The sequence below is a fragment of the Pseudochaenichthys georgianus genome, chromosome 6, assembly GCF_902827115.2.
Source record: "Pseudochaenichthys georgianus chromosome 6, fPseGeo1.2, whole genome shotgun sequence".
In the NCBI taxonomy this organism is placed as follows: Eukaryota; Metazoa; Chordata; class Actinopteri; order Perciformes; family Channichthyidae; genus Pseudochaenichthys; species Pseudochaenichthys georgianus.
Window position 1 is genome coordinate 10,268,114 of NC_047508.1, and position 26,712 is coordinate 10,294,825.

General features: G+C 40.1%; 1 protein-coding gene across 1 annotated transcript in view; it reads left to right on the forward strand.

The window, feature by feature from the left end:
• nrn1la (neuritin 1-like a) overlaps positions 1–7,898 on the forward strand; it is a 139,191-nt gene extending 131,293 nt beyond the window's left edge. Inside the window, exon 3 of the mRNA XM_034084549.2 lies at positions 5,937–7,898. Within this exon, the coding sequence (XP_033940440.1) occupies positions 5,937–6,234 (298 nt within the window). The 3' untranslated portion in view covers positions 6,235–7,898. The remainder of the gene's footprint in view (positions 1–5,936) is intronic.
• The last annotated feature ends 18,814 nt before the right edge of the window (positions 7,899–26,712 follow it).

Sequence of the window (26,712 nt, forward strand, 5' to 3'; positions counted from 1 at the left end):
TCATCAAATGCCGTTGCCATGGCGACAGATCATTCGCCATCAAGTTAGTTCAGAAGTTTGCAGTTCAAATATTCTGCTGCTTTTCCAAGCGTTTTTACTTTATTTTCTTCTCTCATCACACATTCAAGCCCCAGTGTTCATGTATCATTTCAATCTAAATTCTTCACTTTCTTCTTACACATTACATTTCAGCATAGCAGTTTAGCGTCAGAATTTCAGCATAAAGCATTCCCACTAGAAATTTCTTCAGGAATTGCATTCTCTAGTTATTTATCTATTATCTAATATATCATTCCAATAACTTGTATATAGACTCGTATTGCACTATTCCACTTCAAGCTTTTTTTAAAACTATTTTTATTTTTGTATTACTTTTAATATACCGGTAGTATATTTTAATATTGTTTTAATATTGTCTGCTTATCTGTATTATTGTGTTGCATTGTTGGAGAAGCCTGTGACCTAAGATTTTCAACGACATAATTACTCTGTAGCTATGTTAGTTTGATAATAAAGAACCTTGAACCTTGATTTGAAAAAAAAACATCTTCAAAGTAAACTAACCAGTACGAACACTTTTATTGCCAGTATTTCAAACATGAGGTTTTAAAAGTTGTAAAAAGTGCTAAAAGCTGAATCCAGAGTTATTTTCTCTCTCCATTCATTAGACTGTGCCAAGAGCGGGCGATCAGAGGCGGGGCTTAAGGAAAACTCGAGTGCCCATGCTCTAGGAAAAAGGCCCCGGACGATCCGGGCACTTTTTGAATGTACAGTCGCTCAATTTTACTTCATGTGCCACTGAGCAACTTTCTTAGATATGAAGGGTGCCCCTCCTCCAACACTGTATGCAGTTCTCTTTATACATCCATGGATGTAAGTCCAGCTATGAGCGTTTGAAGAAGAGAGGCCTGTAAAAAAGGTTTTTTTCCATGCTGTTTTTCTTTTGGCTGAAAACAAATAAAACATTTTTTAACTTTAGTTTCAGTTACTAAAATGAACACTTAGTCAGTTTAAGCCTACCCGGGCCCATAGCCACTGCTGACCTTCAGTGTTGAGCTACTTAGCCCTGGTATTATAAGTATCATAAGGGAACATAACGGTTGCTATACGCTGTTATTTGACATTTGCTGGAGGAGTTAGTGAACATCCCATTAGGCTTAACACAAGCAACCTCTGTTGCAAACAGAATTGTATGCCAAACTGTTATTCTAAGGTTCCATTGACACAAAGCAGTAATAGACATAACAAATCAAATATGATCTATAGATGATGATTTGTGTCTAGACGCCATACATCTGTTAAGAAAGTGCGAACGCGGAATGCTATTCATAATATGTATGCAGAATGATATGTTTTTTTGTGTTTAGTTGCTTCAAGTTTTTCGTGTCAAGCACTTTTTGAACAGAGCCATCTGCTTCTGCTTCCTCCCCCAGCCCTCCTTTTTTCTTCTTTTTCTTTACACTTAACCAGCATTTCCTCAGAGACAACTTAGCCAACACATTCTTGATGAGAGGAAGAATTAGCAGCCAATTACGGTCCAATAGACTTTGGAGCTTGAAGGTTACTAGAATGAAGTTTAATGCTGTGATTTACAGAAAAAAAGATGTTTATATCCAACAGATCCTTTGTAAGATTAACTTCCTTCTGTCTCTGCTTCATCATCGTTCCCCCCACTTTCCTTTTTACTGTTTTTTCGCCCTCGTTGTAACTCCTCAGGTATGAGAAAGTGTTTCAAATGGATGGATACATTATAACATAGCAATGGTTCAACAGCACACAGTTGATGACAGCTTTTCCATTCCCTAAACTAATGAAGGTTCTTCGCAACTGCAAAGAGAAGTCAAGGGAGTCAACCAATAGATTGAATTACCTATTCGACTACCTATGTTGCAAATGTATTATCTTTTCAATTTACACACAGCATCTATTGCACGTCTGTCCGTCCTGGGAGAGGGATCCCTCCTCTGTTGCTCTCCCTGAGGTTTCTCCCATTTTTCCCTTTAAACTGGGTTTTCTTCGGAAGTTTTTCCTTGTACGATGTGAGGGTCTAAGGACAGAGGGTGTCGTATTGTCATACTGATATTCTGTACACACTGTGAAGACCACTGAGACAAATGTAACATTTGTGATATTGGGCTATATAAATAAACATTTATTGATTGATTGATTGATTGATTGATTGATTGATTGATTGAATTAGATTTACTCAGTGGAATGATTGGTGTTTCACTGGTCACTGAATCTCCATCAGTTATTTGCAGAGATGTCTATGGAGATCTTCATTAGTTAATCATGTGAGCATGCACTAGCCAGGGAAGTCATGTGTCTCGAGGAGATTATTGATCTGTGGATGTGGTTTGATCATACATGAAGTGCAAATCAAAGGCCAGTTGGATGTTTAAGATAAACATGGCACAATATACAAGGTTGGTGCATACATTGGTGGTTTGCATGAAATATCTGTGCACTTTTCCAGTTGTGTAACATCACGTCATTTTGCCAGGTTTTGTTTACTCATTACATGGTTAGTCATTAATCATGTTTATGTTATACACTGATGGGTACATCACTTCATCTGCCCCCTTCTTACCCTGATGCGCCCATCACTCTGGAACAGGGTACATCAAGGTTCATTGATTTGGTTTTAATAATGAGTTGGACAGTTCTTAACCCAATTTGAGTAGTTTCAGCAATCTCCTTAGTTGGTTTCTTTGCTTGATGCAGGCCAATAAGGAGTCAAGTTTATTTAGTCTTATGGTTTAGCATTTTGCCTTTGCCACGTTTTGTCTCTGAAAGAGTGATTTTTGTTATACTTTGTTTTCTTCTTTATAAATGCTTTTAGATTTTAAAACTTCGTCTTAGCCGTTGCATTTGAGGCCAAGTATTTTTGTCCCCTTCCTGGCATGTTTGAACTTCCAACTTGAACTTCCTTGAAAGGTAGGGTAGGTAAGAATGGAGAAACCAGCTCGAGTGCGCAAGAATTTGAAAGTACACAACCGAAAAAAATCTGCCCCTTCCTTCAGACTTCCTTACAGAGCCCCTCCTCCAACAAACACAAACGCGCACATGACCAATGAGGGCACAAGATAAGTTTGTGCACAGATGGAAGGCTGACAGGCAGGTAGGCCATCCAGTTATTTTAGCCGGGCCGGCTAAAATGATTGGTCGTGCTTTTTACAGCGCCACGGCTTCCACAGATGACATTTTTTTATGTATTCATTGTCAAAGCATTTAATATATTCATTGTTATCGGGATATTGAGAGCATTCCATGGAATATAACAAAAAGTGTTTCTGAAGGGAATTACCTAGCCCACCTTGAAGTGTTCCAGGTGCACCATGCCCAAAAATGTGAAAACAAACAAACATGGATGACTGTGACAAAATAACAAGTATTGCCGCCTTGTACAATATATTCACCTACAAGTAGTTGTATTATTTGCAACCTTGTTGTATTCATTTCGGAGATATGAATAGTGTTGCCCTTGTATTCAGCTGGCTTTAGAATATAGCACTGAAAGCCCTTCATTTACATTTGTGCAAATATATTCTGCCATGTGTCTGCCACCCATGCTCCTGCCCTTGGCATTAATTAAGCTCTTTTATTAAAACATAGACCCATAAATATATCAGCCTACACATTCACTGTGTTTAGATTTTATCTGCATCGAACTTGCAGTGTTTTCCCGCCTTTTTCATTGTTTGTCCAGGCCTCATTAGTTCCACCTGTTCCTCATCAGCCCTGCAATCCCCTGACCTCCTGTACACCTGCTGTTTATCCCGTCATTAGTTTTGCTTGTATTTAAGTCCTGGGCTGAAGTCCAATAGTCCATTTAGCTTAGGAACCTTCCTAACGGAGTGAAATGACCCGGAAGTCCCTCAGTGGCAGCCATGATAAGTGCCGTTCGAATTCTCTAGATCAGTGGTTCTCAAATGGGGGTACGCGGACCCCTAGGGGTATACGTTGGAGTACTGCAGGGGGTTTGTGAGATTTATTTTATGTAAATGAAAAAAATAAATATAAGTAATGCATTCGCAGGGCTGAGACGGAGGTTGGGCTGGACGTGGCAGGCAGGACGGAATGGAATGTGGAGTTTCTGGAACAGGCAAAAAACAGAACATGATTAGCATACGAAAAAATCCAACAGGAAGAGTATACAAAAGCACTAGAAAATCTAGTCAGCCAGAACTGGAGTTTACCACTGTGAGTATACGAAGAACTGGCGAAGTCTGATGATCGAACAGGAGTTTTAAGCAGCAGCAGGTGAGTGGTGGTAATCAGTGATGATGAGAAACAGGAGCGGAGGTGAGTTGGCGGAAAACGGAAAGTAGGTCAACCACGCCCAGCCAGGAAGACAGACAAACAGATAGACAAACAAACAGAAAAAAGGAGAAGGAGATACCGCAATTCCTCACAACTTGGCTGCAGTTTTTTTTCAAAGGGGGTACATTATTGAAAAAAGTTTGAGAACCACTGCTCTAGATGATAGGAAAGGAGGCTTCAAACGTCCTTTATAACCTCCTTTAGCTTAGGAACCACTGGACCTCCCTAACCGAAAGGAGAGGAGAAAATGCTGCCCCACAATGCCTTGCAGCCGCAGCATTTGCCGTCACTCAACAGTCGGCCGTTCACGGAAACAACCGATTATGACCGAGAAATTATATTATGAAAGTCACGGTGCTTATTAAGCATTTTAAAACGTATGTGGTAAGTTGCCAAAGTGCTTTGTTTTGAACGTTCATCAGTATTATAATCAAAAAGAGAAATATGAACGTTAGTTTTTACTGAAATGATCAAATAAAGTCAACATTTCACTGAGCTGTGTGGGGTTTGTTCAACTTTTAAAAGATGTTTGAATGGTGATATACACAGTGATAGATGTTAAGGACTAACGTTTATAATAAATACATTTGTATTGCTTTTAAGATCTTTTCATAGTTCATACAATCATACGTATTGGGATCATTTGTATTAATGTGGACCGGAGGGAGAGGGTGACGAGCATAAGTTTCACTTTCCTTTTTATTTCAATTCCAACTTTGGTCATGAAGAATATGTTTCTCTGTTGTCCACGTTCATAAAGCCTAAAGCAGCAGCATCAGAGCACGGTGCAGAGTCTCTCGATGAGTTTACAGTAGTCCCTCCTCCTTATTAAACATCCATGTTGTAGTCCGCTGTATAGAAAACTGTAGTTTCCATAGTTTCCCCACAGCAGCAGACGCGCATTTATGACGTCCGCTGGCGCATCATAAACACGTCGGATAGTGAAAGTGCAGTCGGATTCTCTAAAGTACCGCAGTCTCTTCTCCTAAGTCCTTTTGAATTCTTCTTTCGACTATCCCTTAACCCCGTGACGTTTCACTCAAATGTCAAGGAATCGATGATAGGGTTAGACGTTAGGAGCTGATATTTGGATTATCCGACCGCAACCCTGGTTTTCTGTTCCAGTCATTGTTCTAGGCATTCTTGGACTCTTGTATGCCGTTTAAACATGAATTTCTGTACCTTTGTTTGTCTGGAAATTATAATGAAGTTCCTATTACTTGCAGTCTCCTGCATTTAGGTCCACCCCAGCTCCACTTCCTGTGACAGACAGATTGTTCTTAGGCAGGATGGTACTTTGAGCTGAATGCTGAAATCAGCATGCTAACAATCAGATGTTTAGCAGGCTATAATGTGTGGCTTCATATCATCTGCTGTAGCATGTTAAAAATACAAAGTAATGCTGAGTCTGATGTGAATGTCTTTAGTTTTGAAAAATAAGGACGCTGGGTGCAGAGTGCATGTGGTCTTTAGGTGACCACATGCACTCTGTTTTCATTGGAAACAATTGAATAAAGACGCTGGTTCTCAGGAAAAGCACTATGTGGACACAGGCTCTTAAGGTGTCCTTAATTGTCTCTTAATCCCTCTTCTCTTCATTTCATTTTCTTCAGGTCATGGGACGACTTCCATGACTGTGCCAACATAGCGATGGCCGGCTGTCCAGATGAAGCAGCAGCGGTCTGGGAATCTCTCCGCCAGGAATCTAAGAAGATGCAGTTTTCCGGAAACCTGTACGACATGTGCTCCAGACGCAACCTCCACCCAGTGGCCTCGGTGTCCCCGCACGGCCCCCCCAACAAGGAGGGGATCAACCAGGAGTCTCTACGAGCGTGCACTGATAATCTGGGAGGCTGTGTCCACCTTCTCATGCTCCTGGCTCCTCTTGTGCTGCTGTCACTTTGGATGTAGCTACCCCAAAGACTCGTGTGAATAGATATAAACTTTGTGTATTTCTTCTTTCACAAGTCCATAGACTTTCAACAGTTTTGTCCCCCTCTGCTCTGCCAGTGGTTGTATATTTCTGACTGCATGTTAGCCCGACAGCCTTTTTGATAATGTATCTTTAAACTGCCTGTGCTGTTTCATGCATATTCTCTGCCTTTCAAGTATCTTCTTTATTGGAAAAACAGAAAATGAGATGCGAAACCACTTTGCAAACAGACCTGAAACACACATAGTTACACAGATCCATACAGCAACATTATGTCATCTGTCTTTATCGCCTATCCCCCAACATCTATAGTTAGTTTGTTTATATTAGTTTATCTTCCTCAATGTAATAAGAGGGACATAATAATGTCCTACTTGATAAACCCTAAATGATGAATAGGCTAGATGCCACAACCAGCTAAACTCATACATGTATCAGCTTGAAAGTATGAAATATTTGATAATTATGTAAATCTAACATGCCCGGCCTGTTACTACCTAGACCGCTGTTTGACTTAAGTGTTGCAAAAAGTCTCCGATTGGCAAACGTTTGACCTTCCCTTCTGATCCTTGATTGCCTACTGTAGAAGCCCCAGTTTCTGTCACCAACAAGAGGAAAAACCTAAACTAGAAAATGTTCTGAAATGTGACACACAAAGCCAAAAAAAGCACCCGTGCCCAATAGTGTAAATAGTGTCAATAGCAATGTTTTTTGTCTTAGCCCTTGGACAAATGTCCTTGGTGGTTTTAATTACATTGAGTATATGTCCTCAATGAGCATAGTCCTCCGGATTGTGCTCATTGTGTGCAGCTGTAGTATAGTTTTTGGACAAGCACAGGAAACGGAGCTGCTGTATTCAAGAGAAAAGAAACTCTATAATAATTATCCTCCTCTTTGTTTGTGAGAGATGTTGGTAAAGTTTTTTATTTTTTATAATGCAATTTAGTCTTTTTTTGTCAATAATATGGCATGTCGTCACATTTAGTGTTTTATTGTCGTCACTGCCATCTGGTCATCACTTCGTCTCAGCCATGCTTGTTAAGCCGTAACTTATTTCAAATCTCATCTCAAATGAGATCTTTCTTCAACCAGACTTACTCCTCATAACAGATGTTTTGATTTAAGAGACTCACCAATAATAGCTCTACATAACCTTTTGTGTTTGCTAGCAATTCATAAATATCGCACAGAGATCCATCTGGTATAATGAGTCGAGATAAGTCATGTTGTTACGTCCCCACTAAGGATGAGGAAGTGCAACACACACCAGTTGGTTAAGGCTGCGGCCACACGAGGACGAATTCGGTCATTTGCGTTACTGTTTAGTGTCATATAGACCGTTCGGCCACACGAGGACGACCGAATACGGCACTAAACGCCTGAGGAAACGATAACGGGTCCCAAGGTGGATAGAAAGGCATACGCAACTCTCTGGGGGGTCCGTGTGTACGCCCTAACATTTTCAGATCACTGATAGTGATTGCGCAATAGCCCCACCTCTTCTGCTCACCTCCGCTTACCCCGCGCCATTGCTGAAGTGTTTCGCCACCAACAACAACAACAATGGCGGATCGCAGAGTTGCTATCGTGCTCCGGACGCTATTGACCATGCTACAGTTGTTTGTGCAACATCTACAGCAATAATGATGAGGCAATAGCCCCACCTCTGCTGCTCACCCCCGCGTCAAAGTAAACTGCACCCTGAATTCAGATTATTTATCTTTCTCTCGATATGGACCTAAACGCGAGTGAAGTCTAATCTGACAGGACGGAGACACGCAGCTCTGCTCACCTGCAGCTCCTCCCGCTGCAGCAAAACACACACTTCAAGTCAGATCATCACCCTTAGCTATTTTAATTACCTCTCAAACTACCTAAACTAGTTATAAATATGTTTATTTTTACTGTCGGCCGGGTCACTGATTACTGGATCAGCTGCTGCATGAGACAGACACTGAGCTGTCTGAAGAGAGGGAGGAAAAAGAGAGGCTCCGTGTATTTTATTATTATAATATATAGAGTCGTTATTCATTTGTTTTAAAGCTCAATAAATAACAAAGAAGACCTTTGACCGGCACTTTTATGATTTTGTCCGGAAGATTTAAACTTTAATACACAGCGAAAAACGCTGCCCGGTTCCCTCGGCCCCCACCGCGGAGAATAAACAGAAGGGCAACCATGACAACCATGCTTCTTCGCTGCTTTTGTGGAGGAAGTTACAGCGCCACGTAGAGGCTCCTGCATATGTACTGCAGCTTCTCCAGCGGTTGGAGCTAAACGGAGCGGTCTCGTGTGGGCAGACACTATCCGGATGACTATTGCGTGTGGACGGAAGCTTGTTTGTGATTGCGTTTGCGTTAATCCTATGCGTTTAGCCGTTTTCCAAAAGGGAGTTTGACAGAGTATACACAGTAATAATTAGTACCCAAAAGAGAAACAGAAACCTCACTGAAACGTGGAACAGGAAACTGAAAAAGCTGTAACACAACACAGCTGCTGCTGATCAACAGGCGCTAACCGCTAAGCTAACCAGGATCTTCTTTACACACACATACTACGCTAAACACAGAACACTACTTCAACATGCTGCTAAGCAGTATAACTGAACACAGAGGATTCACTGAATTATCAAGCAACACGAGTAATCACAACAAGAGGCTAGAGGCGTCTGTCCCACGACACAGAGCCTCCAGAGTGATGATTTTCCCCAGGCTTTGAAGTCATCTCCAGCAGGTGCGCGCCGGCTGTGCGCTGCGATTGGAGTGCGTCGGGCCCGGCGTGCTCCAATCACAATCCTCAGGGGCGGACCAGGAGATGGCAGCCAATGACGTCAGGGAAATCGCCCTGCTCATTTACATACAACATATATTAACACAATGAAGACGACCCAAAAGGCAGCAGCCATAACACATGTTCTCTTTATTCTTCATTATAAAATGAAGAATAAAGTCTTTCCCAACAATGTAGTCTTTCCCAACAGTTGTGGATCAATACAGCCTACTGTATAAATGCTTTTGTTTTTTTGGGAATCACAAGTAAACCCCCAAGGCCCAAAATACTCAAATGAAAGATCTATTGGCTGCTCAAAAAGTTGTACATTATTCCCTAACTACAAGTTCTTAGCCAGGGCATATACACCAATTTAAATTGGCTTCAGGTGTACACATTTGTCTGAAAATGCCTTAACATGGTTTTGGATGGTATGAAAAACTTGTTTGGTTTTTTAACAACATTATCTAAGGAAAGCTAAAATATCTTTGTGATAAAGGTGGGAATAATGGCTCCTGCATTTCGTCATGATACTAAATGTCACCCCACAGGATAACATAGGACCACACAACGGACTAAAGTGGCATGTCAAAAATGTAAACTCTTAGAAATTAGAATCTACATGAAGCGCTACTACAGTATAAGCAAATACATTTAAATACAATTAGCGATTCAATATTAAGACAGAAAAATATCAACAAAACATACAATTTGTAATGTTTTAATTCTTAAATTTGAACAAAGAGCATTGCATACAATGCCATGGATTCCTTACTTTTATTTTAAAATTGTACATTGTGTAACATAACCTTGAAAAGGCCTTACAGCTTCCCCTGCAGCATCCTTATTTTGAGGAGAAGCTAAGAGAGTACTTGAGTTGTTTTTATTTGGTGCTTGCCCAGGTATGAAATCCTCCGAGGCTCGTCCTTGGCATCGCTGTATGTAGCCGAACAGTATGGGACCAATACGTTCCAGTCAGACTCACGATCCTTCCGCATGCCAAGCGTATTTCATGCTCCAGGAGCCGTAGTTTGGCCCCGCAGGCCTGCTGAAGCTGCTTGTTATTCTAAATGGCTCTGGGTAACAGTTGTTTCTATCTGGCCCAGGATCAGAAATACTACCAGATTAGAGACAGACCGAGTTAGAGAAGAGTACACCTGGAAAACAAACACCATTCTGCGAGTTAAAGATTGAACCGACCTGTCTAGCAGAGAGTGTTTTTTACACAAGAGACTCCAGGTTGTAGGCTTACTTTTCTTTCTTAAGAAAAATAAATCAAAGCCTGGCCAACTTTCAAGAGTTTCAAGAATGTGAACTAGCACAAAACAAAATCCTCAAAGGCAATAACAGAAAACAAACTCTTCCTTGCCAGTGGCCAGTTAAATACACCTACAGGCTTGAATAAAACAGAGAGGCAAATAGATCTGGAGAGAGTTCTTATACAATAGTGGTCATTTTACAAGTCTTATTTGATTTGGGACCCCATTCTCAAAATGTTCTTTTCTTTTCTTTTTATTCTTGTCACACACACAAACACATATACCACCAAATGCATACTTTGACCCTAGGATGTATAGAATAATCACTGAAAGGCTAAAAGAACTGAGCAGAACAATTTAAAATAAGAGAACAAATAAAAACCCTCCAATCATCCCACAGGTATTTCTTATGTAAGGGACTTCACCAGGAGATATGCTTGGATGGTATAAAGAAGCTGTCGCAGTTTTGAACTTTAATTAAAGTGACTGAATAAGCAACTAAAGGCCTCAATGGCTGATTCAACAAGGTGAAGCAATTTGAAAACCGTCTCCGCTGAGCTCCGATAAGATGTTGCCCACTGGAGGCTAAATGTGAGAGAATCACAAACTTGAGACTTGGTAGAAAAATCTGATTGGATGTGTTTGTATAAATGCAGGCCTATAGTGAGTTCAGTCATCATAACCTCGAAGATACCATTGCTTTATCGGAAAATAACCACTGGAGATTGGATTTTAAAGTCTGTTTTCCACGGAGGTACTCTAAAACACAAAAAGATCTCTTTATGAGAAGATATGTTTCATGTGAGGTACGGAATGAGCTCCCCATTGACATCAGGACAGCAGAAAGCTTACACACCTTCCGGCGCAGACTGAAAACTCATCTCTTTCGACTCCACTTCGAGCGATATAACTATTAACAAAGCACTTATATACTAATAAAGGGCTGGCTTACCTAAAGCCAGTTGAGTAGCACTTGAAATGTTTTGCTCTATGAAACCTGATGTACTTATATGATTCTGTTTTCTTCAAGTTTGTATTTTGTTGGTCGAACGCACTTATTGTAAGTCGCTTTGGATAAAAGCGTCAGCTAAATGCAATGTAATGTAATGTACGTGGACAAATCTGATTTCAGAGTGGTTTTCAATATTGCTGCAGGGTAAATGCAACTTTATTGACCAGAGCAGAGCAGGGAATTATTTTGCAGCATTGCGTTTGAGACTGGAACATCCCTGCGCCCAGTGGCGTACAAAAGTGGTGGGGCACAACAAACTTAGATGTCTATAGCTTCTGCAGTGAGGTTCATGGCTGGTGAGGCACTGGCACTGACTCTTCAGGTTTACAAATATTATATTTTGACCTAAATCAAAATATAATATTATTTTCAAAAGCTTTTTTTGTCTGATGCTTCAATTAATTTTAAACAGACAGTTCAACAAAAGGATACCCAAAACATGTAATTGTATCATTTAAATATTGAATTGTTCTCTCTTAGTAAGATCCCATTTTCAATAAAATTGCAGTCTTACCTTGACTTGAAGATGAAGTCCATTTGCCTATCCTTCTGGACAAAAATCTCTATTACTTTTTTGTAAAAGTCCTCCTTATGTTCTTGTAGTTTCAAAAGTCTATCATAAATCTAATCTAATCAATAGATTTATGATTCGAAAATTATAAAAGTAGGGTAGACATGTGGATATTATCCGGCTGAACAAAACGTGCATTTATCTAACAGGTTTGTTTCCCACAGATCTTATTTGGAGCTATTTTCTAAAATCCTATGGAGAAATCTCATTGCTTTTTGTGGAGGGAAGCCATGCGCAGCTTACTTCCGGGTTTTAGGACGCCTCACTGCAGCTCTCTCGTCTCCTCTTCACACACCACACTTTTCGCGGCACACGTACTTACAGCCAATCAGCTCTGAATGATGTGAGATGACGTATGGTGGGGATGGCAGCACTTTGCCCCTATGGTCATTATTTTTTGCCACACACATTACATAGGAAAATACTCTGAGCATGCGCAGTGTAGTTTTTACAGTCACCATTGACTTAGACAGGGAGAGGGAGGGGCATGATCAGGTTTTGTCCCACATGGCTCTAAACAGCTCAATAGGCACACACTGTAGACACTAATTAGAAGAACACAGACTAAAACAGTAATGAGACGAATCAGATGATTAAACATGATCTTAAAATATATTTAATATATTTTTTAATTTATTTTTTGCATTTTTTTGTAATCATTATTTGTAATACTTTTTAATACTTTCTGCTGACACTATGATTACTAATGACCAGTCGCCACTGCCTGCGCCTCCAGCAACAGCTTGGTGCTCCGGGGTTACATCAGACAGAAACAACTGCAGGAGAAATTGTAACATTCTTCAACACCAATACATCAATGTCACATTATTGGTACAATATATTTGGTTTTATTGCTGTGAACAAATGACGGAGAACAGTATTTAGCCGTTGTGAGTGCTAGTGTTCCTTTGCATTAAGACAAGGTTTTACATAAACCCTTTGATTCAGCAAGACAATAATGCAGGGGTGAAATCATCAGAGAGTAACAGAAGAGCTAAGGATGCATGAAACACCATGTCCGCTTGCCAAGGCAGACTCAGCAGAACTTGAAGCCAGCGACTCTGAGTGTGAACAGGTTAGAATGGGTGAGCGTGGCAGATGGCAGTCGTGAAAAATGTATGACATTCTGACCGGAGCTTTAAGTAGAGCAGCGAGGAGACAGACTGAGACAAACCCATGGGTCCCAGATTCATAAATGTGCCTCAAACTAGTGGCTGCACAGCTGTGTTTTTAAGTTCAGACCTGAGGCCTCCAATTTGTAATTACTGATTAGACAAAAGAGAAATTACACGAGTAAAAACTTGTGAAAGCGAAAGTCAAGATAAGTATGGGATTGACCTACGTAAGTCATTAAGGATGCAGTTTGTGATGATTGAGGAAGGCGTTGATAGAAAATAATCATTATGATGCCTTTATCTTCATTTGACTGATAATAGAGAAAAAGAAGTTAAATGCATTTAAATTCTCTCTATCTCTGTAAATCGCACACACAAGCACACACATATTTCAAATAAATTAAAGTGGCTATTTCTAGATATAGAAATACAAATCACTGTTTTATGACACACAAGGAGTTAGGTCACATCATGTGTAAAGTGTAAATAATTATAGCTCTATGAATATCTCTATGTATATAGCAGTAATATACTGTATTATATATGTATATTTAGACAATATCATCCTGCAAGTGCTACTTTCAAAGCTTTAACATTTGTATTTGTTGTGCTATTTACATTACCGTAAGCCCATGATACACTGTAAAAAAAAAGGTGCAATGCCATTTTTTTTGACAACTGATTATTTCAAAACCCAAATTGGCGGGAAAAAGGTACATTGGACCAAAAGCGCAATTGTCCGACAGTTCGTCATCCCGAAAACAAACACACACCAAACACTGTGCATCAAGCAAAACAACTCCAAAGTACTAGAAGAGAGCATCGGAGAATTGTATGGACTGTTTCTGTGCGTGTCTATAGATAGATAGATAGATAGATAGATAGATAGATAGATAGATAGATAGATAGATAGATAGATAGATAGATACTACAGAGAACTTTCACAATGATAGAGTATGTGCTAATGAAGGTATTGCAAATGTAAATGGATTAAAAAGCCATTAAAAGGTCAGCGCAAGAATAATGATTACCATGAATAATATGAAATACTAATAAGAGATGAATACATGAACACATACAAATGCTGGTTGTGCATGAGGTGAAACTGAAAGAGTAATGCTTATCCATAATGCTATGGGTAAAAGTACAAGTAGAAGATCAAACTCATAGTAACCTCTCTAGTGGAGCTGATTTGACTTAAATATGGACCCCAAGGCCACGCTTAATTTTCATCATCATTTTCAAAACACATACTGTCATGTACTGGATTTCCATATTTAACCAAATACAAAGTCATCTTTGTAAAAAAGCTGAACACAATGTCATATGTTGCTTAATTGTCATTCCTCAGTATATTCTTTGTTCAGCAGATGGTGATCTTTTGTGTAGGTGAAAGAGACAAAGGAAGACGGATCATTTATCTCACTGTGGTGTAAATTAGCTCGTTGAACTAATCATTCATCCACACAACCCGTTGTACATTTCATTGTCAAATGAGGAAAATGCTCTTCTGCGGAATCCAAATGTCGCTCCCTTGCTTTGTTTGTTGTAGAAAAAGCATGCAGTGCTGAGCTCTCGTTGCCTTTTTATGTGTAAGAAACAGAACGCGGGCATGTTTGATGACATGTTAACTCATCACACATCTATGTGAAGCCTCGAGACAAAGGGAGCGCTTTCCTATAAATAAACATCCGGGTTGGCTTTAAAGTGGCTCCTGTTGCTGCTTTGGGCTTCCCATGAAACAGAATGGAGATCCAAACATCTGGGATGAAAGCAGGAAGCTTCACAACAAAAACTCTGTGCACATACAGATGACATATCTGTATTTCTTTGTGGACAGTATCAACATCTCGGCATTGTGCATCATCACAGAAAACTGGCAATCTTTTAAAATGGTGCGGATGAAGCGTTTTCTGCTTTCTAAAAGATCTTTGTGAATAATCTCTGTATTTGTTGTATTTTGTCTGTCTTTCGTAAAGTCAGTTTTTCTCCTCTTCTTCCTATTTCTTTATTTTCCCTTCATATCCATGCCCCTCTCGCCAGTATTGTCTCTAATCCTTCATAATACTTTGCATACATATGTAGTAGGTTTTGCTACCTTTATAGAAAAATCATTAAACTGGTGCTGCTGACTGACCGACCCAATTGAGTGTGTTCATATTGCTCAATAGCTCATGTTCAAGTAAAAGGTTCTTGGAAAGTGCTTGGGTTGAAGAAAAGGGTAGTAACACAGCAAAAAGGAAACTAGAAATAGCTCTATGAAGAATACAACTTGTTACATGATGTACTCTCATGGCAGTTGAAACCCCAGTAAAGGTTGCATCTTACCTAAAAAGGCTGGAGTGGTTTATGCCCATTTCCTATGCACTGTATGTAGATTATGTATCCTGTATAGCTGCATTTAGTGCCTTGACCAACCCTTACCAAACAACGTAAGCTCTTCAATGTGAAAACAAGGCCAATTTAAGCTAACCCTAACCCTAGGTTGGGATTAAAATGCTTTTGCAGGCCAATTCCCCAACACATACCAAACATATCCCCCTAGATTTATGATGATTGGATACATTAAATTCTTGATGAGTGATTCATTCGGAGCCCCGCATATTCTCACACGTTTTGATCAATGGGGCCAAGATCTCTGACCGATCTTGCTTATTTCTTATGAAAATGTGTTTGCCCCTTGTTTTTCGCATTATGCTAATTAGCACCACATCTCCAGCAGGACATCATTGTTTCCTCGCTATTTCGTGTTGGGCCCTTACTATGTATGTTTATTGACAACCAAACAACTGACAAAGATCATCCAAATCTAAACAGAAACGAGAAATTAAAGACAAAAATCAGACATGAATACAATTTTAAACCCTGGACGAGGAACAGTGTCATTTTTACTAAATTGTTTGCAAATGCTAAATGTGAGATAAGTAAAATACTTGGATTTAGACCAAAACTTGTCTGGTCTGGTTTTGTTTTTTTAGTTTTGGTCATCATTTTTGTAATAATATGATATTGTTATGGTTAATTCCTGAAATATGGGAATGCGCAAATGTATAGTCAGTCAATTGTGACATTTTGCACACCAACCCACTGGTACAAGTTGACTTTACTAACCGAAGTTGTGCATGCCCATAGTGTTTCTGTGAATTGAAGGATTTTAACCAGTGTCGTGTGAACTCACTTACCAAGTGAGCCAAGCTATTCTAAAAATCTATCTAAACTGTTTACAACCTGTTTTAACCGATGTTCCAAGATCGGTCATATGTTTCCATCTCTAGGGTACTTACACATCTGCCTATTGGGAAAATGAAAAAAAGCTATATCTGAGATTATCTCTTGTTGAGTTGTGTTAGCAACAATTGCATTAAAATAGCCTTGTGCCTACTATTTGTATCTAATGATCTTGCATACAAAAAAAACCCCACAGTTAACGCAATTGTATGACACGTCAACATATGACTTTGAATCTGAAGCTCAGCAAGAAAACACATTGTTCCCTTCATGTTGGAGCACGGTATCGCTGTAAATCACATTGTTGGACATTGTAACCTTTCTCAACTTTCTCTTTTTGAAGAATGTTTATGCAAGGATGATGAAACAAAGAAGACTAAGTCAGATTATGCCACCGTTGTGAGACTTGATTTCAAAAGATGTCTCTAAAAAGTTTTTTTTTGACCCAACATTAAAGCATCCCCAGGAAACTTGGCATATGTGCTGCTCCAAAAGGCTGCAAGAGATAAGTGTTTGAACATTTTGAACTTCAATACCCAGAAATCCTTTAAGGGAACATCAGTAAGCGGCACAAGATTCTTGTCTGGGAGGCTTAATACCAAAGGGGAGAGGAGAGGAGAGAAATGAAGATGGGAAAGGTCTGCTGAGTGCAGCTTTTTCTGGACAGAGTGCTGCTCTCTCTGCTGTGTGGAATCATATTGGATTTCACTCTGACATTTGTATTTCTCATTTCCTGTGGCCAGAGAAGTCAACCCATCCAAATGATTTTATATGGGTGGACACGATTTACAGAGATGGGGAAAAACCTATTTTTTAAGTCACAGTCTACGGTTTATTCTACTAGATACAAATATAAATAGTGGCTGGTGCTGATCACAATACCTCTGGATGGTTGTATTCTTTGCAGATATGGAAGAATTAACTCAGAAATGTTACTAAAGGAAAAAGTAGAAACCGTCCTAAATATTCCATTACAAGTAAAAGTCCTGAATTTGAAATGTTAATATAATTGTGGACATATTATCAGAAAAAAGGTACTCAAAGTATCAAAAGAAATTATATTATCAAAGGATATTTATTTGTCTTGGCCCGGACACTGCTCCCCGGGTGTTGTACAAAGCTGCCCACTGCTACTGGGAAGGGGTCATGATCTTAGTTTTAGTTTAAAGTTTCCAGTTTTACTTTAAAATGTATTTCCTTGTTATGTCTTGTCTGGTTTTACTTCCTGTCTTCTAGTTTTCCAACTGTGTGATGGTCTGATTGTGTTCACCTGCTGCTCTTGTGTTTCTGCCTGCCTTCTCCAGCTGTTTCTTGCCTCTGTGATTAGTCTTGTGTGTGTAGGCCTGCCTCCCTTGTGTTCTTTGTGCGTTCGTCGTCTTTGCTCCCGTCTATGGTCCTGTCGTGTTTTCCCCGAGATCCTGCCTTTGTTCCTGATCCTTTTCCTCGTGCCCTCCCTGTTCCGTACATGTTCAGTTCTTCTTTGTTTTGTATTTGCCTTTCCTGGTCGTCCTGTTTTTGTGTTAAACTTTAATTTTTATTTATCAGCTCTTTTAACCCTTCTCTTGCGTTTCGGGTCACAATTGACCGAATGACTTTTGTTTAATCATAAATATTGTGTTTTTCATCCAATTGCCTCAATACCTTATGTTATCCTCCACACTAGGCCTCTGAACCATCTCTGAACATATACACTTGATGATCACCACTTGCATTGCATTTTGAGTGATTTATTCAACAGTGAAACATCCATGACGTTTTCGGTCAGAATTGACCACCATAGAAAATGAATGTATTATGTTCATCCTGCAGATGGAAAACATCTATATCCACACACACACACACACGCGCACACGTTACGGGAACCTCTCCCTTTCTCGCACGTATCATACCTTCTCACAGGTGTGAGCTCTGTGCCCCTCGAGAAACACAAACCTCTCACTTTCTCGCGCTAAATGCGCCTCCCTTACTGGCTCTCAAGCAGTTCTATTTGTGCCTTGCTCACATTTGACTCATTGACACAATGAGCAGGCGGCCGATTAGGCGATTATCTGTACGAGGGGCTCTGGACAAATGTTTTGAACCAGATGAAGAGGAGATAGAGGAAGATGTCTCAGAAATGGAAGACAACAGCGATCCAGACTATTACATTACATTACATGTCATTTGTTAGACGCTTTTATCCAAAGTTACTTACTTACATTCAGTACTGTGGACAATCCCCACAGGAGCAATTTGGGGTGAAGTGTCTTGCCCAGGGACACAACGACATGCTGACTGCAGTGGGACTAGAACTTGCTACCCCCTGCTTCGAAGTCCAGCACTCTATCCACTTAGCCACAGCCCGCCCCACTATGAGCCTACAACAGACCAGGAAGAGGCCCCTGAGATAGAGGCCCCTGAGATAGAGGCCCCTGAGGGAGAGGCCCCTGAGATAGAGGCCCCTGATATAGAAGCCCCTGAGATAGAAGCCCCTGAGGGAGAGGAGCCTGAGGTGACATTCCACAATTTTGCATTACCAACTATGTGCGTGAACACGCGTGAGCACACACACCCACCCACCCACCCCATCAAATCAATACATGCCATACATCATTGGAACGGGAAGAATCTCAGCTACAACACTCACTAAAGCATTTGCATCTCCAGTAAACACAGCCTACATGGCAAGCATATTTATAATATACAGTAATGTAAAATAAGCACTATCTTTGAACTTACTGCCAAATATAATATGAAATTCACCCCTGGTGTCATTCTGTCTGTCACCCCTTGATTCTACTTGCTTTGACTGTTCAAATGAGATGTCAACCATCAAATAAGGGGTTCCAGAGATATCACTGTGCAAAACACACCGGTCAATTTTGACCGAAAATAGAATGGCTATTTTACCCGTCTCTTGACCTAACGCAAGAGAAGGGTTAAAAAAATAAAATAAAACTGCTATCTTCTTTTTACTGCTTTTGGGTCCAACATCCTGCCAAATCCTGACAGATGGTTTAATGTCGATGTCAAATTTAATCTGTGTGCTGTGTATGTACATTTGCATGATAAATAAGTGTTTTATTCCAATCGTCTGTTTTTGATTCAAATTATCCTGTTTTTATAACTAAACATGGAACTTTTTTAGTTTGTCAATGTTGAGCCAATTTTAAAAACCTTTTATGATACTAGTTTATATTAATATGTACAGTACTTATATAAGCATATCACATGTTTTGTATTTAGCATCTAGTATAGTAGAATGTTAAATAATTGTAGTGGCATAAAATGTCAAGTGATACTCAAGTAAAATTATGTCAAAATGCCCCTTAAATATGCTTCTCCGTTACTTTCCACCACTGGGAATTTGTAGTTTTAAATCAAAGGTCTTGCTGCACTGAATACTATTAAGGAGATGGAGTACTCGAGTCCTGGACTCGGACTCGAATGCCGATTTTCGTGACTCGACTCGGACTCGTGAATTATCACGGACTCGGACTCGTGAATCATCACGTACGCTGACTTGGACTCGGACTCGTGAATTCCCCCCCCCACGATGACTCGGACTCGACTTGTACATTGACTCGGACTCGAGCAAATTTTCTCTGGAGTCTGATGTCCTCTATCCTGGCATGTGCACCTGCGAGGCGAGTTCACCTACTGGGCCCCGCTATTCCAGTCTAAAGATGTCTAGAGATACACCCCACATCGTGCTGTATGCTTTCACACATTCTGCTTCCACATTGGAAAAGAGCAGCGCAAAATGCTCGTTATGTGGAAACAATATTGAAGAGAAGGCTCGAGTTAAGACATATAGGCTGTCTTGAACACTATCATCAGAGTAACGTGATCTAATCAATAAATAAAGATTCAGCCGATAACACGAAAGCACATGGCTACTTAACATGCAGAATGACGTCATTTTGCATGCTAAGTAGCCATGTACTTTCTGGGGCTAAATCTTTATCAGTAAACCACTGAGTAAACCGATGTAACCGATAAAAGTTCCTTCAAAATAAGAGTCCCGATCTTATTACTATAAAAATAAAAGTGAAAAACTAAAACTTGGCATACAAATATAATCACTTCTCTAAAAGGTAACTCATTTTAAATATAATTTATTTATATATAATAATATTAATATTAGTAATAAGCTTTATATTTGTATAGCACCTATTACAATAATTGTAGCCAATCTCGCTTCACAGCAGTTCAATAGACAGATTAGTATAACATGACAGGATAAAAGCAATGTAGAAGAGCAACTACATTTCAACACATATTGTCAGGGTTGGGGAAAAATAGGACCCAAATGCAGATTGAGGAGGGAAGCAGGTTTCAAAATTAAACAAAAGGCGAGGTTTATTCACGAAAGCTGAAAAAACAAGAATCCATGAACAGGTACTGTAGCACGAGGTAGCATCCAAACAAAAGGTGACTGTGATCAACATGAAGGGAGATATGAACGACAAATAATGAACCAACCCCGAACACAGGAAGAGACAAGACTAAATACAGGGAGGGGTAATCACGAGACGAGAAACAGCCGGGCAGGGAAGGAGAAACACAAGGGCAACAGGTGAACACAATCAGACAATCAGACACACCAGGTAAACTAACGACAGGGAGGAAGACACAGGGAGAAGGACCAGAATTGCAAAATAAAACCATGACAAGACAGACCAAACAGACCAACAAACCGTGACATAAAACTAAGATCGTGACATATATATCCACGAAGATTAATACATGAAGACTTGTGACTCTGACTCTTCTTAGGTGACTCGGACTTGGACTCGGACTCGAACACAGGTAATGATGACTCGGACTCGACTCGGACACTCCTTGGGTGACTCGGACTCGACTATGACTCTCCCCTGGTGACTCGGATTTGGACTCAGACTCGAAGAGTGGTGACTCGAGAGTAACTTGGACTCGTGAATTGGTGACTTGACTAGAACCAGCGCTTGAATTGGGCCGGTACTCACTGGTACGCAGTACCGGCACTTCTGATTTTTACCCATGTGGTATCAGTAAAATGCCGGTACTCAGCCGCCGGCACGTCATGACGCATGACAACAAATATGCCCAGCCGGCGGCCGGCAAATATGCCCAGCTGGCGGCCGGCAAATATGCGCAGCCGGCGGCATCTCATGACGCATCTCATGAGTCATGACGCATCTATGACGCGCCGCAGCGATAGACTAGAGCAGGAAAGACATAACGTTTCGAAAATGTTAGCGTGGCTTAATAATAGTGCGAAAAGATAGTGGTTGTCACCGGACAAGGATTCCCTCTCACCTTTCCTGCTGAAAGATGGTGAGTGTACTCAGGGACGAGGAGTCATTTGACCAGCCGCCAGTAGGAGTCAGGCTTTACTTTCTTTTATATCCAAAAAGTAAATCTGTTTACAGTTGTTTCATATGGATGTTGAGAGGTATCCATATCAGGGTTTCCGTTAGCCGGTAATTACCGGTTTTTAGCTGGTGAAATTGAATAAAAACCGGTCAATTCAAAAACCTGCCGGTCAAAATGTCCGATGCTCCGATCGATCGGCCGCCGGTCGATAATCACTCTTAATAGTTTGATCTGTGCTCTCTATAAAGGCCGATCAGGAGAGCTGGATCTGATCGATATGGACATAAACTCGAGTGAAGTATAACCGGACGGGAGAGAGAGATCAGATCAGCTGCTGCATAATCACCTGAAGCCCCGCCCACTGTTTAGCCCGCTGCATGCAACACACTCTCACTCCATAATTGTAGTGGAGAGTTAGAGATAACTCAGTGTTGGCACTAGTTTTGTGTCTATCACTAGGTTCACCCAGGTGTGTCGGCCAGAACACCACTTAAGGCCAAAGGTCCAGAATAGAGGAAATGAGGAGCTACGATGAGGTTTGACTTCTTTACTTATTTAGGCAGACATACAGATATGTGTCTGTGTGTGTGTGGTTTTTCCTACAAGGGAAATAAACAAAATACAATCAATATAAGATAACTTATGCATACATAAATAATTAGGGATGCACGATATTGGTTTTTTGAAACCGATACCGATACCGATACCGATAACTTCCTGCTTCTCAAGACCGATAACGATAACCGATAATAATATAATATATATATTAAATGTACCTGTAGTTTTTGCACACCTGGTGGTAAAAAAAAAAGACTAGTAGTGAGCAAATGACATGAGCATTACTACTATGAACAAAACAAAGCCAAGAACAGTTTTGACTCTTCAAAGTGACCATATTTATTTTCCCAAACAAATCTGGCAAACTTCTTGCCTTTTTCAAAAGCCTCGTCGATAGGTAAAAGCCCCGGTGCCTTTGCAGCTGGCTTTGGATTCGCCACTAGTTTAGCATTGCAGGCATCTTCGTACGCTTTTAACACACCATCGTAGCGATGGCGATGTTTCAGGTGACTAATCAGGTTGGAAGTATTATACCTCGTTGCCTTTTTCCATCCTCGTGGAACTTCTGCATTGCATTTGTTAATACAAATAGCAAGTGAACTATCTAACTCTGAAACTTTGAAATAGTCCCATACTACCGACGACATGTTTGTTTACTGTCCTGGCTTCACGGCCGCACACCATTTACGTCACAGCCAGGCATGAGTTAGAGAGCGCTGGATTTGTGAAAAACTCCCCTCTTCCTAAATCACTATCACAGTACTGGCAAAACGGGAGGAGCCGAGTGAAAAACAAGCGCCCCTCATCCCAATCCACCCACACCGCAGTATTTTTTCCTTTTTTTTACCCAAAAAAAAAATATATATATATTAACGGGGCTATTAATACTTTTATCGGGTTTATCGGGATGATGTCATAATTCCTAATATCGGACCGATAATTATCGGGCCGATAATTATCGTGCACCACTATAAATAATATACATAGTGTGGAGGAAACTTCTGTGTAGCAATGCTTTGGGAGTCACCGACTCATGAAGGAGACACAGGACGAGCAGGAGTTCTGATGTCAAACACTGATATTTATTAAGAGTATGATAACGGCCGGAGAGGTCACAAAGTATATCACACTTGCATGTAAGACCACCTAGCAATCTCTGCAGACAAAGAGTCAAAACATGGGTCTGTATATCTAAAAGGAGGGGCCTACAAAGCCCGCCTTATCGTAATCATTACCAGACATTGGAACAAAGAGCCGATTGTATTGCCAACTCTCATGATTCTAAACTTCCCCCACAGGAAGGCAGAGAACCTCTTGACCTATGTCCTCCTAAAGTTACAGGCAAGAGCATAGGTGACTTAACCAAAAACATATCTTTGTAATAACAGATTCTCAGAAAAGATGAAAATCTCTAGACACAAACAGATTGGATTAAAATATTCTCTGACACATAGTAATGCCAAACCCTGTAGAAATAATAATCTAGACAAGCTATAAAACAACATGTCTCCCTTCTCTTATAACCAGGCAACACAGAGATTCAAAGTTAAACTACCACTAATGAATAACGTTCCACTTCCGGTTGGCGGGAAGCGGCAGCCGATGATCTTATTGTGAAACGCTACAGACATGCTACTTCCGGTAGCCGAGTAGCGGAGCAATAAATGAACTGTTAACACATAATATCTCACATCTAACGCCACATAAACATTTATCCACATAAACTACATCCTATTACATTAATAATAGATCTGTGCCACTCAACACGGTGTATAATGTTAGTGAATTCTAGAGCCCTGAAGGCAGGAGAGACTGAAAAGAGTCAAGGGAAGCTTATAAAAGTTAACAGCATTTAATTACACAAAAGATGCGGTGGTGTACAACATGAAATGTGCGAGTGGAGGCTCTCTCCTCATCCGCCCGGTCAGTCCGGGTCAGCCGGAGGAAGAGATCAATTCTTGGCTTGCTCTTCCTGTTGTCATCTGAGGTCTTCTCCTATTGGCCGACGTCGTCGGGGGCGGGTCCAATGCAATTAGTGCCTTGTTGTATTTTTAAATTACATCATTCTGGTGTATGTGGTTATTTAAACATTCCCTAATAAACGTTATTCAGCGGCAATAGATGAGTGCTAAACCCAGTGTGCTCAGTGTACAACATCACATGTCATTTCACCGTTGATTCATGGTTTGAAAATGCAGCATTTCGCCACATGCTAATGCTAACCGGAAGTGAAGCATTTTCAGAATAAAAGTATTAAGTTAATAGTTAGTGAACTTCAGGTTTTTCAGAATAAAACTGATTTAAATTAAATAGTGTATTTAATTCAAATTACGACATATCAACATTGATTTTAATTTCTAACAATATACCCCTAACTTTGAGACAGGAGTGCCGACTCACTTGACGAGTCACTTAATGAGCAGCCATAATAAACATGCACGCAGCATGCACCGATCACATGAGCACGGAGACTCTGCATTAAGCCTCATCGGCACAGAAGTTATCACAATAATAATGAAGTGTAGAACAACTTAACAGACACCACTGTAGACAAACACTCACGTTCATTTACGCACACAATACGAAGCTTAAAACAGCATAACTTTCCTGCAACTACTGACGCACATTACCCTCTGATGTGTGAGGTAATCCAAACCACGTGGGTTAGCCCCTCCCCACTATGAAGGCACAATTTAACAGGTATCAACTCTGTATAATAAAATAATATATATATATATCAATAACCACAACTTTGGGGCCTTTTCTACAATAATCGTCCAGGAGCGACGTTTGGTCAGTGTCCTTGGCGTGCAGTTGTGACGCTCCTATAGGCTCCTTCAGCTTCATAAAGGGACGCAAATAGCTTTCAACTGATTGCAATGTATTCCCATCTGCGGCGGGATTTGACGCTCATGGAAGCACGGCATTCGTTTGTGTCGGCTGCCCTTAAAGGCAATGTGAGCGTCCATTCCCATTGGATAACGGAGAATTGTACACCCGGAAGTAAGTATTCCCCTTACTGTCTATTGATTTTACAGTGATATCTGCACTACTCATCGACTAAAAAACACCAGATTATCCTTGTTAATTACACAACATTGATTGGTTTAAATTGTGTGAAATACTTTTGTATTTTTCCCCTTCGATTCGGAGAAACTAATATTTTTTCGGAGTAAAGGATGGCAGAAGACACTACACTACCCAGAATCCCCAGCTATCGTTTAGGACTACACCATGTGCTCTGTTTGACAAACCCCGTTTTTTTTCACCATTCATTCCAATGGCTGGCATCTATGTCTCAAATTTCTCCCTGCAGAAAAAAAAAACATGGCCGAACTTCGTTTTATTCTCGGTGGGAAATGCCTATTTTAAAGTTAGTTTGGCCATTAAAATGCGTTTTGATGTCATTTGATGCGAGAAATATGAGTTGTTATTTTAGATTATGTGTGCAGTGGATGTACATGATCTTTAGTTTGCAAGTTATTACGAAGATTACTTCAGGAAATTGCATCCATAGAACGTTTTCATTGTTACCAAGGTGGTTGCTAGGGACGTTGCTATCGATATTATTTCTGTTATGTTGTGTAACTGTTTAATGGTGTTATCTTTATTGCTACCCCCTTCCCCGTCAATGTATAGTGTTGGTCCACAGCGCAAACGTATTAGTTTAACAAAATCTGCATATAAAGATACGTTATTTTCCCCTGTGCAATTCCAGTCTCACATCTCACAGCACATCGTCATTAACAAATACCGGAAACAGACCGAAAACATTTAAAAAAATAAAAAATAATACTTTATTCTGAGTGTGCTTGCTTTTCTCTTTGAAAGTCATCACATAACGGCATTGTAATACACGGTTCGGCTGCATTACATATTACATATCTGCCGTAGTTCTCTATTTATAGAGCCCTGATGAGAAGACTTCTAGACAAACATGAGGAACTGCCGCAACACTGAAAATGTGACGTGGATCATAAATATATCAGCAGTTAAACATCTTACATTTCTTTTCACACAATACGTTTCCTTGCAGTATCAACACTAATTCGGCTGACTTTTATAATTGATCCAATTGGTAGATAGGCTGTATTTACACCATAAAGGTGCACAGTTGATATAAAGGGACAACTAGTGGTTAAAGCATGTTATTGAATTTCATTATTTTTATTATTAGATATTAATAGGATCCCTATAAAGTATATTCATTACTCGTTATTCTCTAATAATAGTTAATTAAAGACTGTATATAATGACTATTTTGCACATCCCTTTCAAGATTTCAAGATTTTCTAAGGTTTATTGACTTGATCATATTCACAAACGGTGTAGTTATGCATTGAATGAAAAACTTGGGTCGCAGGTTCCTCAATAGTGCATTACAAGACATCTTTCAATATTTGTGCATACCTCCAGCAATGTTAACTATGTTGAAGCACTTATTTTAACTGATATTATACATATGTATACTCTTATAAGATGTATGTAGATATTTCATCTCCGGCCTTGTCAGGTATTGAACAATCAATAAATATAAAACACAGAATTTGTGTGATTATACTAAATGATGTAAATAAACACCACTGCATATTTACAACTGTTACACA